The sequence below is a fragment of the Trachypithecus francoisi genome, unplaced genomic scaffold (genome assembly GCF_009764315.1).
Source record: "Trachypithecus francoisi isolate TF-2019V2 unplaced genomic scaffold, Tfra_2.0 Lachesis_group11, whole genome shotgun sequence".
Taxonomy (NCBI): domain Eukaryota; kingdom Metazoa; phylum Chordata; class Mammalia; order Primates; family Cercopithecidae; genus Trachypithecus; species Trachypithecus francoisi.
This window is the reverse complement of record NW_022681456.1, coordinates 968,691-986,055: the sequence shown is the minus strand read 5'-3', so window position 1 is coordinate 986,055 and position 17,365 is coordinate 968,691. Positions and strand designations below refer to the sequence as shown.

Here is a 17,365-nt window from a genome sequence, read left to right as displayed (position 1 = left end):
GGGATGGTCTTGAATTCCTGACCTCAGTTAATCCACCTGCCTCAGCCTCCCAAAGTGCTGGGATTATAGGCATGAGCCACCGTGCCGGGCCTGTTTTAATTTTAGATTCATGGATACATGTGTGGGTTTGTTATGTGGGTATATAGCGTGCTGCTGAGGTTTCGGCTTCTAATGATCCCTTCACCCAGGGAGTGGATGCGGCTCCTGACAGGTGGTTTTCCAGCCCTCATCCTCGTCCTCCTCCCACCCGCCCCTCTAGAGTCCCTGGCGTCTGCTGTTCCCTCTCTGTGTCGTGTGCACACAGCGTTCAGCTCCCATGAATAAGAACACATGGTTTTGGTTTTCTGTTCGAGTGAGTTCTCAGGCTGACGGCCTCCAGCTGCCATGTGCGGCTGCAGGGGACGTGCTCTCCTCCATTTTTCTGGCTGTGTTGAGTTCATGGTCTGTCTGCACATGTGAGGCCGCCTGCCAGGCCACATCCCAGCACGGGCATCAGCCAGAGTCCACGTCTGCAGCTTTGTGAGCTACGCGGCCATGGATCAACTCTGCGCCGAGAGCCCCACAGCGGTGGCCACAGACAGTAGTAAGCAAATGGGCATGGCTGGGCGCCAATAAAACTGTATTTATTAAAACAGGCGAGGGGCTGGGCTGTGGCAGGGCCCAGGCCCCACCCCCCAGCTCAGCTCCAAGGAAGACACACACAGCGCTGCTGCCTAATCCTCTTTATTTGGTCTCTGCTGAAGCAGTCGCACCAGCCTCCTAGACACAGCCTCAGGTTTGTCGCCATCCATGTCCCCCAGCACCCCTCTTACCAGACCATGAGGAGCTGCGTTGTGATGTGTGACTTAGGTCTCGGTTGGAGGGCTGAGCGGTTGCAAGGGCTGGGGGAGGCTGCTTGGAGCATGGGAGGCCGCGGGTGGAAGACGCCGGGGCGCCGCCTGGCGCGTGGTCTGGGGCTTGGCCACCCTATGGGGCATAGGGGGCTGTGGTACATGCAGAGGCGGTGGCTGTCCCAGCAGCCTGGCCAGGAGATACCGTGGAGAAGGCACGTGTTTGAGTCGGCGTCACTATCCCCCAGATGCCCTCCCTTGGGTAGAGCCACCTGTCCTAGGAGGAGCTGTACTCCAGATGCAGTGGCTGACACCCTGGTCACTCAGCCACACCTCGGCCCCTTGGCCTCTGCTGTCCTGGCCGCACATAGAGCCCTGCCCTGCTGTGTCTGCTGGGCATACCCCGGCCACTCAGCCACACTGGCTTGGACCAGCGCCTTCCCGAGGTCTGTGGGGGTCCAGGCAGAGGCGGGGTCAGTGCCGTGCATGTTTGATCCAGTTTCTGATCATCCACTTCTGCCCCGAGCACCTCTGCACCACCAGCCGGAGCCCGAAGTTGGCATCTTTGGACATCTCCACCTCCAGGCAGCGGCCCGTGGCCCGGCTCACAATGGGGCCGCTCTGTGGGGTCAGTCACACCAAGTCAGCCAGGGGTGCAGGCGTCCTTGTCCCCCACCCCCAGGCAGCTGCTTCGTGCTCTCAGCCCTCATGCTCATTCTTGGGGCAGCTTGAATGGAAACCCGCATCACAGCAGCACCCGGGGGCCAGGAAGGGGCTGACGTCAGTGGAGCTTTGAGGATCTCCCATCATTCCTGCAGAGCTAGCAGCTCAGGTTGGAGTCACACCTCATCCCCTCCCTAAATCCTGCTTCTACCCTGGGCACCCGAGGCTGGAAGAGGCAGATGCAGGGCTATGATCAGACTGTCCAGCCCAGCCCCTCTCTGGCTGTGTGACCCTGGCCAGTCACCTGCCCTCTCTGTGAGCGTCGGGGCCCTCGAGGGAGCAGCTGATCCAAGGCCCCGTCCCCTGACCAGCCACTGCTGCACTCCAGCTCCCACCCAGCGGGCTGGCTCTAGTGGCAGAGGCGCCCAGGGGTCCCAGCAGCCCTGTCCCAACCCCACGGCCCCCCTTCCCCCGTGGCTGACCTGGATGAAGTCCCACAGCCGCTGTGTGGGCCTCGTCACATCCTCACACTTCCTCAGGGTGGGCGTGCGGCCCCTGCCGTCATCCACCAGACACTTGGAGTCAGGCAAGAAGGCTGTGGAGCCCAGAGGCCCCAGCTGTAGCAGGCCATCAGCGCTGTACCGCACCAGCTGGGGACAGGACCACCGGGGCTGTGTGTGAGCAGTGTCCAGGCCTGGGAGTGCCATGGCCTGTGCTCCAGCCCAGGCTCTCCCTGGTAAGCACGGAAAGGCTGTGCGAGCTGCAAACGGGGCCCTGGGCGGCTGCCTTGGAGCCTCCCACCCTGGGAACACTGTTGTGAGTGGGAGAGGCCTGCCGGGCAGGGCCCACGTGGGGATGTGGGCTGGATGGCGCCCAGAAGCTCCACAGGGCCAGGCTCCCAACAGACGTCATGAACAGGGCTCAGACTCAGAGCGTGGCCCCACTTGTTTCAGGGAGGACAGGAGTCGGGTTTACTTTGGGTGACACGCAGTGCTCACTGAAAAGCGCCGTGTGTGAGCGGAACACGCATTCCCGTGGGGCTAGAAATGCCCAGCTCTTTATGGAGGTTGTGGTCAGAATGGCTCGGACCTTCACTATGGCCAGTCCCTGACCACCGATTCCATGGGGCTGGGCCCACGCTGCAGGTGAGTCCCGCCCAGGTGAGGATGGCTCGGTGGTTAATAGACTGCTGTTGCAACAGCACTATTTCCATATTAACCCACCGTGGGGCAAATGCTTCCACATCTTCCACTTTAATCACCAACAGCCCTGAGCGGTACGTACTGTTGCCATCTCTCTTGACTGAGGGGGCAGTGATATGCCCACAGCCCATCTGACCCCAAAGGCCTGGTTCCTTTTAATTTTTTTGAGACAGGGTCTTTCTCTGGTGCCCAGGCTGGAGTGCAGTGGCGCGATCTTGGCTCAACCTCTGCATCCCAGGCTCAGGTGATCCTCCTGCCTCAGCCTCCTGAGTAGCTGGGACTACAGGCATGCACCACCATGCCCGGCTAATTTTCATATTTTTTGTAGAGACAGGGTTTCGCCACACTGCCCAGGCTGGTCTCAATTCCTGGGCTTACGTGATCAAGCAGACTCTGCCTTGGCCTCCCATCATGCTGGGATGACAGGTGTGAGCCACTGCGCCCGGCCCAGGCTGTTCAATTCACCACGTTCTGCTGCCTTCCAGGTGGGGCAGGCTGGGAGGCCTCTTCTAGAGTGGCCCTCAGGCTGCTCCAAGCCCTGGAATGCAGCCCTGGTGGCATCAGAACACCCCAGCAGGCTGGCCCCGTGCCTCTGCCCCAGGGTGTGGGGTCCGGGTGGCCTGGGGTGCCCCCCTTGGGAGCTCCATGGGTGGCTGCTGCTACTCCTACCTGGGAGGACATCCCGTGGCAGGGGTAGAGGATCGCCCGGTCGCCGTCCTCCGCTCCCTGGTCCAGGCAGTAGCCGCTGGCTTTGCTGTTTCTCACCTGCAACCAGAAGCCCCAGGAGAAAGTCCAGGGTCACCCGAGGGTGGAGCCCCACAGAGCCTCACGCAGCCAGCACCTAAGGAGGTGCTCCTGGGGCGGGGGGGGGCTTGTGGAGTGCTCTGACTGGGTGGGCTGCCTGGGAAGGGACTTGCTGGACCTCCCGGGAAGGGGTGGCCGACCGAGTTTGTCACTGATGGAGACTTGGCCAGCAGTCAATAGGGGAGGCTTGAGGACGGCAGTGTCAGCCTTTCTCAGCAGCAGGGATGGAGCCCCTAACCCATGGGGGGGGCTTCCCTGCCTTGCCGCCTGCTCCCTGCACCCTTGCAGCTCCCACTGAGTGGGTAGAGACCGCTCGCCGGCCTTGGAGTCTGGGCTGGCCTTGGCTTGGATCCTTGGGAGACCTTCCAGCTGCCACTGCGTCTGGGAAGGAATCCTGACACCACTCTGGACAAGCGCGGGCCAGCCTGCTGGGGAGCGAGTCGTCATCGGGCAGCCAACCACCAGCCACCAGAACAGGCCCATCCGAGATCAGCACAGCCTGGCCCAGGCCAGCAGCACTGCCTAGGTGGCCCTGGCTTGTGAGCAAGGGTAGACGCTTATTGCTTTTGTCCACTGCGTTTCCAGGCTGCTGGGTTTGCAGCGGCAGCTAACCCCTCCATCATGGCCACCGCAAGAGGTCACACAGGTTTGAACTGGGACCGCTGAGAAAGCCCAACCGAGTGTGGATGCTGACTACAAATTAGAAACACCCAGCTGCTCTGGGTGGGCGGTGCCCGAGCTTGGCTGATTGAGGACGGAGTGGGCAGAGCAGAAGCACAGGGAGGCTGGGGGACGGGGCGGCACACTGATGCACTCTCAGCGCTGCCTGGGACACCTCTGTGCCCAAGGGACTGGAGTCAGCGCAGGGGGACCAGAAGCTGAGGGAGGGGAGGCTCAGCGAGGACCATCCACCCCAGGGACTCTTCTCCTTGCCCCATCCAAATGCCAGCTCAGGGCTGGGACACTCGAGTCCCATGGTGGGAGGCACTCTGTCCCCTGCACAGACCGGGGAGGGGGCAGAAAAGCAGCACCTTCTTGCTGGCTTTACAGAGGGCAGTGCAGGTGGGGGCCAGCGGAGACGGGGTCTCTGTGTAGCTGATGTGCCTGTATGAGTGTGGGCACCTGCATGCACACGTGGTGGGGTATGAACACGGCTCTGCATCTGTGGATGCAGATGTGTACACACATGCACATTATTGTTCCTTGATAACAAGTGCTTGTATGTTTATCTGTGCACAGGCAAGCCCCTTTGGGGTTCATGCACTTAGTGAAACATACATTTGTGTATGAAGAGCTCTGTGTCTACATGAGCAAAACTGTGCAGATGTATACTCGTGTCCACGTGCACTTGTACATATGTTTGCATGGATTTGCGTACATGCCTGTTAATGTGTCCCTTTACACACGTCTAGGTGAGTGCATGCCTGCCTGTGTGCACATACACGTGAGTGCATAGATATGTCTGAATCAGGCATGTGAACACGTGTATGCATGGATGTGACTACACGTCTGCCTCTAGGCAGGTCCCTGTGACGGAATGGGTGTGTATGGACATGCGTGTCTGCAGGTGCATTTGTTCATGTGAACCTGCACCTTGTGTGTGCACGTGGATGTGCCTGCCTCCCCCTGAATGCACACGTGTGTGCGGGAGTCAGGGTGGAAGGCCTGCCGGGCTGCGCGGGGCCCTCGGGGGAGGCGCTACCTCTCCGTACGTGAGGGTATTGTTGTAGATCCTCATCTCCGGGTACACGTTCTCCAGGTACCACTTGAAGCTGCGACACTTTAGCCTCTGGCGCAGGGCCAGCCTCTCCGACACGTCCCCGAAGTCCACCCCTGGGTTCTGCAAGGCCGGAAGGAGGCGGGAGGGCACATGAGTGTCACCGTCCCCATGATGAGGTTGGGGGGGGCTCCAGGGACCGAGTCCCCTCACAAGAGCAGCCTCCCTCAGGGATTCGGGGGCTGAGGCCCCACCCGGGTGGGACCCCCCCAGCCTCCCAATATCCACAGAGGGTCCGAGGCAGCTGCTCCTGAGGGGAAGGGCCCTGCCGAAGACCAGCCCCAGCCTGGACAGGTGGCCCCTGCTGCAGCCGGCTTGTCCACACCCACCTGGGCCCAGGAACCTCCTGCCTGAGAAGACAGCCCTGCTCACCTGGCATGGCCACTGGAGGGCGGAGACCAAGGTCAGCCATGTCCACGAGACCAGCCCGGTGAGGACCCTGGACACTGAGGCTCGGGGGCTCCTGGCTGGCCCCGCCTGGCACATGTCATGCATGGGTGCTGGAGAATCAAGTCCACGGGACCCCCCTGGGAGGGGACACCTGGGAGCTCGCGCCCAGGCTCTCCTGGGCCCGGGCCATCCCTTCCCTCTGCTGATTTTGACCTGTGTCCTCTGCCGTGAGAACCCACAGCCGTGTGTGGGGCCTGAGGGGCTGTGGGCCCAGCACTCTCTGATGGGCAGCCAGCCCTGAGGGAGTACCTGCCTCCTGCCCAGGGACCCTCCAGGCTCAGGCCTTGTGAGGAGGGCAGACGACTTGGCCTGTACGGCCTGGGCTTGAATCCCATCACCTTCTGGTGTGTGGCCCTGGGACAGTCCCTTACCCTCTCTGTGCCTCAGTTTCTCATTGGTCAAGTGGGGTGATCACACTAGAAACTCATTGTTGCTTTGTTATGAGGCTTTGATTAGTCAAGGGGCTCACGCCAGGGCCCTTGGATACAGGGAGGCGACAGGCATTTGCCGGCCTCACTGCCTGGGGGCCTGGAGCCCCTCACTCAGTTGCCCACACACTTGGGGCCGTCATCACCCTGCATGTTTTCCAAATCACTTTGTGGAAAACAAGGCTGTAGGAGCACCGGGTACCCTCTTCTCATCTCTCAGACACAAGTGCACGTGTCCACAGACTCCCGACCTGCCTGACAGAAGCTGCCGTGGGAGCTGATCTGGGGGTGGGATGCTGGGTTTGCACGGTGAATGGTCCAGCCCGGGGTCCCTCCAGGCCGTGTCGCCCACACGCGAGGGTGCAGTCCAGCAGGGGGTGGTGAACCAACTTAGGTGCTACAGTGGAATTTTTAAGAAGTAGTATATTGTGAATGAGAAGGATGACTGGTACTATGGATGCAAAGTGCTGTATGTGGACGGATGTAAATAGACACGTGTGTGCACACTGGGTCATGACTTAAGATCTGGTTCTTACTGGGGTTGATGCAAAACACAAGGCTGTTTCTAAGATGAGCCCTCCCAGAACTCAGGGACCCGATGCCTACAGTGGCCAGGTGAGGAAGGGGGTGGTTCCCAGAGACGCTGGGGGGTGGCGGGATGGGCGGAGGGTCGCGGCCTCCTGTCTCAGCACCTGCCCTTCTTAGGCTTGTGGGGGCTGGGGCGCTTTGAGAAAAGCCAGAATTCAGGCTCTTTATGGGGAATTGGTCGACTACAAATTAGAAAACAAACAGCAATCCTCGACTTGAAGCAGGTCAGCCACTCAGGCCAAAACCCAACAGGAAACAGCCAAAACGTCCATCCACGAAGGAGTGGAGCCACACGACTGGCCCGTTCACACCGTGGACGTGACTCAGCCACAGCGGGGGTGACCTGGAAAATGTGGTGCTGAGGGTGGGAAGCCACACAGTGTATGAGCCGTTCACGAAACAGCCATTTGAGGCTGCCCAGGGCTGGGGGAGCGGAGGGGGCCGCGCTGGCCGACAGGTACAGTGCAGGGTGCTAAGTGGGGCCCTGGCTGAGGCAGCGGCACCAGGTTGGGGAGAGGCCGCCCCTCCCTGGCTTCTAACCACCAGCAGTTGAGAGAAAAACATCCACCACAATGGGTTTGGTGTGAGCTGGTCTCTTCCTGGTGTGAGGAAGGCTCCTCCGCAGGCAGGCAGCTCACCCACTCACACCGGCACACACCTGCTCACACCTGCATGGGGTCTCCCCGCGCCCTACCATGACGTTGACCCTGACCCTGGGGTGTGGCCCCAGCTCCCGGCCGTGGGGGACTCACCGTCATGGGGATGTTCCAGGCCATGTACACGTGGGACTTGAAGTCGTCCATCCACACCTCGGCAGCACGCAGGGCGTTGCGCTTGGCATAGTAGTCGATGTCGTTGTTGTAGGGCTTCCTGGTGCGCTCGATGTGGGCCACGCGGGAGCAGGGCAGCACCTCCATGCTGCCACCACACTGCCACACCTAAAGGGAGACGGCACTGGCTGCGGGCGGCCTTCCCGACAGAGGCGGACAGCCCAGCCAGCCAGGGGCCTGTGAGAGGCCAAGGGGCCCGGCCCTCCATTCTTAGGGCACCTGCAGGCCTGGTGGGTCCCAGGGCTTTGCCTCCTGGGGGCTGTTTTCAGGGGACCCGGCCCACAGAGAAGGAGCAGGTCTGGGCTGTGTCTGGTGCACGCTGCTCCTCTTTCTCTTTGTTACACGACGGCCGTGGGGGCTGAGGGGCAGTTATTCCACCGACCCAAACACTTGACAGGCTTTTCGTCCTGTGGTTCCTACCGCCAGTGCTTGCTTGTTTTGTGCAGGGAACCCCCCCCCCGCCCCACTGCACCAACCACCTCCCCCAGCACCCGCACACGCCAACAATCTGTTTACAAACAGCCGCTTGCTGTGCAGATGCCGCTCCACGCATCCCCAGAGCACACGCAGCCTGGGTCTGAACAAAAGCCCAGCAAATAAACCCCCGCAGCCCCTGGCTTTCTGACCCCCAGCACAGTAGAGATGTATCTGTCACTAAGTATCCTTTTGTGCTTCCCTGTCGTTTCCCTGAACACTGGCCTGTCCCGCCACGCTGTCCTGCTTGTGAGGGTTTCGTTTCGACGTGGCAGGGGACAGAGCGCCGGGACATTTGCTCTCCCCTTATTCTGGGTGGTCTGTGCATGGCCTCTGGTGGGAGCCGTGTTTAAATCTGTCCCCTGCAGGCCTGAGTAGGACAGAAAGGCTGAGGAAGGGAGTGTTCACACACTGCTCGATTCGGGCTGGGACGTGGGTCCTCTCCTGCCTTCAGGCTTGGAGCTCACGCCACCGGCTCCCCTGGGCGCCTGCCAGCCGACAGCCAGTCTCGGTATTCTCAGCCTCTATAACCGTGTGAGTCAATTCCTTAGATGAACATCCACATCTAAACCCATGTCTGCTATTAATCTGCTTCCCTGGAGAGCCCTGAGCCAGCCCCTGTCCCATCCCACCCACCCCATAAAAAAATGCTGGTGCCACCCACAGGCTGATGTCACTATGAACAAAGGGGTCTGATCCACGTGGCCCAAGCTCCACTGTGCTCAGGTCCTCAGCCCTGAGCCTCCTGCGCTGGACGAGTGCGCCAGGCCCAGGGCGGGCACTGTGCTTGCCTCATCTCCTGAATCCCCCCCACCACCCGAGAAAGGGTGGGCAGCCCTGGCATTGCCTGTTCCCTCCGCGGTACTGAGAAGGTGCCGAGGGCAGGCCAGCCGTGGGGGCACACGGGGCAGAGCCTCTGCCCAGCGGAGCTCGGATCCCTCAGTCATCCCTGGACTACTGGTTCATCCTAGTCCAGGCTGCTCTCATCTCCAGGCTGTTATCTTAATCACATCTGCAAAGACCCCTTTTCCCAAAGAGGGCCACAGTCACAGGGGCCCTGGCTGCATCCTCGGGGGCTGCCTGTCAGCCCACCCCAGAGCCCCAGTCCCTTGTGTGAGGATTAGGGGCTCCTCCCTCCCCACGACTCTGCCTTCAGGAAGCCAAGTCCCAGGCGGGAGAGAGAACCGGGAGGCTGTGCCGCTGATCATTTACGGCCTCTCCCACACCACCCACCGCAGGACAGACCCAGACTTGCTCCCTCCTTGAGGAGATGATTACACGGCACGCGGCTAACGCAGTCTCCCTGACCCCAGTCCGGCGACCCAGAGCCTCCTCGCTGCTCAGCCCGGCCCGGGACACCCCACCCTGCAGTCTCACGTCACCCACAGGCTCCAGCTCCTTCCCCGGGATGGTGGAGTCTGTGCTGCTGCTACGCCCGGCTGAAGTTGGCCTCTGTGTCCCGAGGGAGTGAACAGGGTTTCTGCATCAGGTTCACGTCGTGGCAGGAGGGTGCCCTGGGAGCGTCGTGGTTGCTGTCTGTTGTCTCTGCTGTGGGACAGCCTGTCTGAGAAAAGCTGGCCTGGAGCTGCTGGGAGCCCAGCCTGGGGTTTTCTGGCCTCCTGAGCCAGGGCTTCCTTTCTGCCTTTGAGACCAGCCTCGGGATTTCTGTTCGCGGCGGGAAGGGGCCTTGTTGGTGAATCCCGTACGCCGCCCTCCCACTCTCCTGATGTCTCCACCTCAGCCTGAGACCACCCAGGTTTCACGAGAAGGAGGGGTGGGGGCCCACGGGGGAAAGAGCCTCGGAGCCGCCCTTCACTGGAAGGGTCAGAACGGAGGAAGCTCCACAAGCGTGAGACAGAACCTTGTCCCCTATCATCCACCTGCCCGTCTTCAGGAGCACCTGGCACACCGGCCTCTGGGGCGGCCTCCAGCAGCTTCAGCCTCCCTGTCTACCCCAGCACTGAGGCCACAGAGACTTGGTCCCCCCGCCCACCACAGCATCCTGTCCTCGGGCCTCACCCCGGGGAACACGAAGCCCCCAGGGGCTCCTGACACCTGCCTTGCCCACCCCCTGGGTTCGAAGCACCTTGGCCTTCCCAGCACCCCCACGCACACCCCTCAGGGCCTTAGCACAGGCGGTGCCCGCGCTGGGCATCCTTCCCAGGTCTCTGCATGCTCTGCTGCCTCCGGCCTTCAAAGCTCCAATGCCAGAGATTAAAGGCACGAAACCAGCCAGGCACAGTGGCTCACACTTGTAATCCCAGCACTTCGGGAGGCCGAGGCAGGTGGATCACTTGAGGCCAGGAGTTCAAGACCAGCCTGGCCAACATGATGAAACCCCATCTCTGCTAAAAATACAAAAATTAGTTGGGCGTGGTGGCAGATGCCTGTAGTCCCAGCTACTCAGGAGGCTGAAACATGAGAATCTCCTGAACCCAGGTGGCAGAGGTTGCAGTGAGCTGAGATCACACCACTGCACTCCAGCCTGGGTGACAGAGCGAGACTACGTCTCAAAAAAAAAAAAAAAAAGGACCAAAACCACGAGCAGAGAGGAGCGGCTGCCGGTGCCGCTGAGGGAGGACCGCGGGCCTGACCATGACCCAGATGGCAGCTGGAGGAAGAGCCGAGCCCCTACACAAGGAAACGGCAAATGTGGAGATGGCAGCTGTGCAGTCGCCTGACCTGAGCGCGGCACGCCACACCCCGCGACGGGGACAGTCCCATTTGTCCGTTAAAAACAAGCGAGGCTGGGCAGCATAGTGAGACCCCATCTCCACAGAAACAAAAGTAGCTGGGCCGGGTGTGGTGGTGCGTGCCTGCGGTCCCAGCTGCTTGGGAGGCTGAGGTGGGAGGATCGCCTGAGCCCGGGAGGTTGAGGCTGCAGTGAGCCAAGATCACTTAACACTCTCCAACCTGGGTAATAGAGTGAGACCCTGTCTGAAAACATGAAAAGTAAAAATAAACCTCAGATGTCGCCATCAAGCCTTCAGTGTGAGTCCTCTCCCTACGTCCTGTTTAGAGCCACCGTCCTTGCCCCGCAGCTGGGTGTCCGGACCGGAGGCTCACACCCTCAGTATGGCGCCGCTTCCTGTCCATCCCTGTCTCCGCCTGCCCCTCCCGGCGACTCAGCTCCACAGGACAGGGTTTCTGTTGCTTCTGCTCACGGTGCCTCCCAGTGCTCAGCGCGAGGCCTGGCGCACAGTAGGTGCTTGATAAACAGCTGCGGAACGAATGTGTTCCCTTTAGGGACTCCACGGCCACTTACGGCCACTCTGTCCCCGGGGCTTTCTGAGGCATTGGGGAGATTCCACGCGGGAACCTGGTGAGACTGCTGGGCGGTCTACACAGCCTCCCCAAGCCAGGTCCGCGGGTTCCAGCCCCGTCGGTGTGTGCTGAGCTTGCAGGTGGCGCTCAGGCCCCTTCTTGGGTGAATGCAGCCTCAGGTGTCTCGGCCCTCGGGCCCCCCACCGTGTCTCTAGAAGGACCGAAGCTACGGGAGAGGCGAGGCTTCCGGGTGGTGGGAGTCGGCTGGCTTCCGTCATCAGCTAAGGACCGTCACGGCTGGGGGCTGGCCAGGTTCAGTCTCCAGGCTTCGGCTGCAGACCCCTGAGCTTTCAGGGTGTGTGGAGTGCCCCTAACCACACGGGCCCACAGCTTGTGTGACCTGGCTTTTCAGCAGTGCCATTAGCTCAGGAGTGATCAAGTCGGAGAGTAAACCCCCATGCCCTCAGCAACATCCCCTTTCCAATCCCTGCAAAACAGGGAAAGAACAGGACAGCCCCCCCCACCGCCCCTACCCTGCATGACTCCTTGGGCAAGCGGCACTGGTGTGCGGCGTCCCCACGCCTGGGGCAGGTCTCTTTTCTGCGTCCGAGTTAATGACCTTGTAATTGTTCACATATTTTGAAGCCAGGGACCAACACATCATCTGACTGGCAAATCTGCCCCTGCCATGCTGCCTGGGAGACTGATGCTTATACAGAGGGAGAATTTAAAGGCCCTACCATCACAACCTCAAGGGAAACAGTTTAAATCCTCTATAAATTTCAGATAAATATTGGCAATAAATTCTCCACTCTGTGGGCCAGAGGAAACCAACACCTAAGGATCAGGCAAAATCCTCCTGCAGGAGCCAGAGGCACGCGGCCCACCTCTCAGAGGCTCTCAAGAGGCAGGAGGCCCGGGCCCTCCCCTTCTTGGCCACACTGGAGGAAGATCAGGTGAAGGAGGCCAGAGCCCGGCTGGCTCTCTGCACTGAGAACAACTGGGGCCAAGCTGGACTCACCTTCTGGTGTCAATGTGTGCAGCTCTCCCCACTGAGAGAGGGACGCTATCACCCTAGCCCTTCGTCACGATTTGCCTGGACCAACAGAAGGGGCAGAACCCACCAGTGCCAAGGTCAAGCCCGGGCCTCAGGAGCCTATGCTCACACCGATCGCTGTCTTGTAACCTGCCCACCAGCATGAGGACGAGAGACCACGTGGAACAGAGAGAAGCCGCCCGGTTGAGTCCATTCCTCCCCACCCCAACCAGCCAACCTCGCTCATCTGGCAGCTGACTGCCGGCATCAGCAAGGTCAGCTGAGAGCAGAGCTGCTCTGTTCCACACAGGCCACGTGCCAACCCACAGAGTTGTGGGCCAAGGAAATGGTTGTCTCAGGCCGTAACATTTCAGAGTGGATTGTTACACATCCAAGAGCTGACATATCCATGCTGCTTCGGCAGGCACAGCTGGCCAAGACCGTCACTCCTGTGGTTTCCTTGCACGCAGCAGATAGTCAGTCAGTACTAGTTAATGCTAGTTACTAGCCATGCATCCCCACTGCCCAAGACAACCCTAGTTGATACCCCTGACTTGGGGTGATTATTAATAGCACCTCCGGTAACTCTCAGGTGTCCTGGTTTGGGTGACGATGCCTGTGGTCACCCCCATGCTACCTGACCATCTGGCCCCATAGCCAGGGTGGAAGTCCAAGTGTCAGAGCCATTCAAACCACAGCGACTCCATCTTGAACAGGGGCTGGGCAAGACGAGGCTGAGACCCACTGGGCTGCATTCCCAGACGGCAAGGGCATTCTAAGTCACAGGATGAGAGAGGAGGTCGGCACAAGACACATGTCACAAAGACCTTGCTGATAAAACAGGTTGCAGTAGGCAGGCTGCGGTGGCTTACGCCTGTAATCCCAGCACTTTGGGAGGCCGAGGCAGGTGGATCACGAGTCAAGAGATCATGACCATCCTGGCCAACAGGGTAAAACGCTGTCTTCACAAAAAAATAAATAAATAAACACAAAAATTAGCCGGGCATGGTGGTGTGCACCCGTAGTCCCAGCTACTCGGGAGGCCGAGGCAGGAGAATTGCTTGAACCTGAGAGGCAGAGCTTGCAGTGAGCCGAGAACGCGCCACCGCACTCCAGCCTGGGTGACAGAGTGAGACTCCGTCTCAAGCAAACAAACAGGTTGGAGAAGCCAAGACCCACCAAAACCAAGATGGCGACGAGTGACCTGTGGTTGTCCTCGCAGCACATTGTACGCTCATTATAATGCATTAGCTGCTAAAACACTCCCCGCAGCACTATGACAGTTCACAGGAAGTGACCCTACATGGTCTAAAAAAGGTGGAGCTCTCAGTTCCGGGAAATCCCACCCCCTTTCCCAGAAAACTCACCAATAATCCACCCCTTGTTCAGCATATGATCAAGAAATAACCACAAAAGTTAATTAATAACCACCCAGCAGCCCCGGGGGCCACTTGGCCTGTGGAGCAGACATTCTTCTCTTCACTTAATTTATTTACTCGTCTAATAAACTTGCTTTCACTTTACTCTGTGGACTCGCCCCGAATTCTGCCTCGTATGAGATCCAAGAGCCCTCTCTTGGGGTCTGGATGGGGACCCCTTTCTGGTGACATGAGGAAGACACGGGTGGCTGAGGGGCCGTCACCAACTGCAGAGGCCACAGATGGGAAGATGGCGACTCCTCCACAGATGGGTGGGGCCCTGGGGCCCCTCGTCTGTAGGCCCCGGGCTGGGGCATCACAGCAAGAGGAGAGACAGGAGAGGGGCCCCTACTGCGCGTGGGCGTCAGGTCAAAAATCCCCCCGTCCACTGAGGACTGATGCCATCTTTGGCAGCCCTGTGGGCCTAGCACAGGGCCTGAGGGCAAGGCCATACCGTGAAGTCGGAGCTGTTCTTCTGGCCAAGACAAGCAAAGCAATAGGGCTTGTAGGGTTCTCCTGGAGGTGCTGGGGACACACGACCTCCCTCGCGAAACTGTCATCTAGAGGGGAGGCCGGCAAGGATCAGACGTCACACTGGTCATGTGTGGACGCAGCCGGAGGACCGACCGGGGCCATGGGACTCGGGCAGAAGGTGCGCCCTGGCCGGGGTCGGGGATGGCTTCCCGAACCCCAGCTCTGAGCAGAGGTGGATGATGAGTGGGGTTAACTGGCGGTGACATGCAGGCATGCTGAGGCCCGAGCTCAGTCCTCCTGGGCCATGGGGCAGTGCAGAGCAGGCACAGGCCGGCTGTGCTGCAGTCAGGGATATAGGGGCTTGGAGAGCGTCCTCAGGACTCTGGCTATGAGGCATCGTCAGATCACCAGGGGCAGGGTGGGTGGGAGGCACTGTTTCCGTGAGTGAGGGGGGAGCTGTGGCTCCTGACTCCGCTGAGTCACTTGGGTTGCATCCACAAACCACCAATTCTCTGGCCCACTGGCAGCTGGAGGTGGCCGCTGATAGAATCCTGGCCGATGAGGTGTAAGCAGGGGCCTCAGAATGGGGCTCTTGGCAAAGCTGTGACTTATCCTGGTTTTTTTTCTTTTCTCAGATGGAGTCTTGCTCTGTTGCCAGGCTGGGGTGCAGTGGTGCGATCTTGGCTCACTGTAACCTCTGCCTCCTGGGTTCAAGCGATTCTCCTGTCTCAGCTTCCCAAGTAGCTGGGATTACAGGCGCCCACCACCACGCCCAGCTAATTTTTGTATTTTTACCGGAGACAGGGTTTCACCACATTGGTCATGCTAGTCTTGATCTCTTGACCTTGTGATCCACCCGCCTCGGCCTCCCAAAGTGCTGGGATTACAGGTGTGAGCCATCATGCCCAGCCTATCCTGATTTTTAAAAAAGGGAACAGCCTCAGCTGGCAGAACATTTTGCCCTTTTCCATTCTTTTTGTCAGGGATGTGGATGTGAGGTCTGGAGGAGTGGCAGCCATCTCGAGACCATGAGGCAACAAATATGCACACCAGAGCCTGTATAACAAGGATGGCAGTGGATTGTTAGAGCCCATGCCCCTGCGGTCACTGGTGAAGCATTCGGCTCTGTGTGTTCCGAGATACAAACCTCCCTCAGTGCGAGCCTGAGGAACCAAGAGGACTTCTGCTGTTCTATCCCTAACCAATAAAGCGGGCCCAGGAGGTGGCAGCAGGGTGAAGAGGAAGTGCCACAACCCTGTGCCAGGGCAGGTGGGGCCAACCTCGTCGTCTGCAGGTGAACATGAGGCCGAGGCACAGAGGCTTGGTCCCCTGCCTGAGGCCACACAGCTGGTGCAGGGTGGCAGGGAGCCCTGGCCACCAGGCTAAGCCTGAAGCTGCCTCTTCGCCTGGAGCTGTGGAGCTGTCACTGAAGAGGGCCACCCACCCTTGCCTCTTGGCTCCTGGCTGACTTGGTAAACCCCCTGACGGGAGCAGCAAGCAAAGGGCAGGCATCGGGGCTCCTGGTGGCTGCTCGGAGGGGAGGCGCTCGTGGACTTGGGCCCCCTCCTTGGGAGCAGGGGAGAGCCCTGCCTGGCCCCCGGCCCCAACAGATCTCTGGGTCTCAGTGCGTCCCGGATGAACATCTGGAAGGTGAATTCCAGGGTGGTGGTGGGCGGGGGAGACCTGACTCTCGCAGGGTGGTGGTGGGCGGGGGAGACCTGACTCCCAATCCTCAACAAGGCTAGAGCTGTCACTGGCAGGGCGGTGCGGAGCGGCGTCCTCACTGTGAAGGGGCGAGCTCTGGAAGCCTGGCACTGTCCTCCCTGGGCCTGTGGCTGGGCGTGAACCGCTGCCCCGGCCTCCGTCTCCACGGGAAACCCGGCCGCACCACGCGGGAGTGCCCGGCCTTGCTGGCAGCGCCGTGAACTTTACTCAGAAGCTGTCTGTCTTGCTCTCTTCATTTTCTTCCTGCCACCACAGTGACCAGATGGCCCCTTCCTGGAGTGCCCTGTGGTTAAGCAGCCAGCTCTTCCCGCAGGAACAGGACTTCCTGCGTGGGAACAGGACTTTGCGTGGGAACAGGGCTTCCTGCATGGGAACAGGGACCGGCGCTCAGCCTTGCCGCAGGGTGATGTGCGTCTCTCCTGGACTCCAGGCTCATTTCATTCTGTGGCTCGGCTTCTGTGGCGCCGTGCGTGGAAGACCCCCTGTGGCCATCCCCACTGCTCGTGGGACCCTCTGGCTTCTCGGGCACCGAGCACGCCCTCCCCATGAGGTACTGGTGGGTGCCGGGGGCGTTGGACACGGCTGCCACACCTTGCATCCCTCAGCCCTGCCTGACCACATGGGAAACTGGAGTGAAACCTGGGCCTGGAGCTTTTCCCAGCTGCCCCAGCCTCTAAATCACACCAGGTGGGAACCGGCCCTGACCAGGAACCATGTCGGCTGGGCAGGTGGGCGAGCCCGGCGGCCCCTCTCCAGCCGAGGCGCCCCCGGCTCTTCCGGCGAGAACACCAGCCCCGCCCGCCTGCAGCCTCTCAGTGCCCCTTGTGCCCGGACCCTCCTCCCAGTCGCTGCACGGCCCATTCCCCAGAGTCCTCCTGACCTGGCAGAATATGCCCGTGAGCCCTGGCCACAGAGAGGGACGGCACCTGCCCCTTCCCTTGGTCTCCACCTCCAGCTCCTGGAAATATGCATTTGCTATTGCTACATCACAAAATAGCATGTTTTTTGAAACATATGCTATTAGAAACATTTGCTATTTTTGTAAAAACAAGAATTTTGAAAATCACACACATAGACATCTGGAAGAAACTGTTCCCAGTGGTTATCACGGGACAGAATGTTTTATTTCCTATGAGGCATTTCTGTAATATCTGAATTTTCATGCTGAGAATGTACAGCTTTTTTTCTCTTTTTTTTTTTGAGATGGTCTCGCTCTGTGGCGCGATCTCGGCTCACTGCAAGCTCTGCCTCCCGGGTTCACGCCATTCTCCTGCCTTAGCCTCCCGAGTAGCTGGGACTACAGGCACCCACCACCACGCCCAGCTAATTTTTTTGTATTTACTTTAGTAAAGAGAGGGTTTCACCATGTTAGCCAGGATGGTCTCAATCTCCTGACCTCGTG

General features: G+C 59.8%; 1 protein-coding gene across 2 annotated transcripts in view; it reads right to left on the bottom strand.

The window, feature by feature from the left end:
• Positions 1 to 598: 598 nt before the first annotated feature.
• GALNT9 (polypeptide N-acetylgalactosaminyltransferase 9) overlaps positions 599 to 17,365 on the bottom strand; it is a 115,228-nt gene continuing 98,461 nt past the window's right edge. For both annotated transcript variants that reach the window (XM_033220062.1, XM_033220063.1), the window contains 5 exons: positions 7,495 to 7,680; positions 5,202 to 5,339; positions 3,365 to 3,460; positions 1,976 to 2,143; positions 599 to 1,451 (listed from right to left, as the gene is read on the bottom strand). In XM_033220062.1, coding sequence (XP_033075953.1) covers positions 1,305 to 1,451; positions 1,976 to 2,143; positions 3,365 to 3,460; positions 5,202 to 5,339; positions 7,495 to 7,680 — 735 coding nt within the window. In that variant the 3' untranslated portion in view covers positions 599 to 1,304. The remainder of the gene's footprint in view (positions 1,452 to 1,975; positions 2,144 to 3,364; positions 3,461 to 5,201; positions 5,340 to 7,494; positions 7,681 to 17,365) is intronic.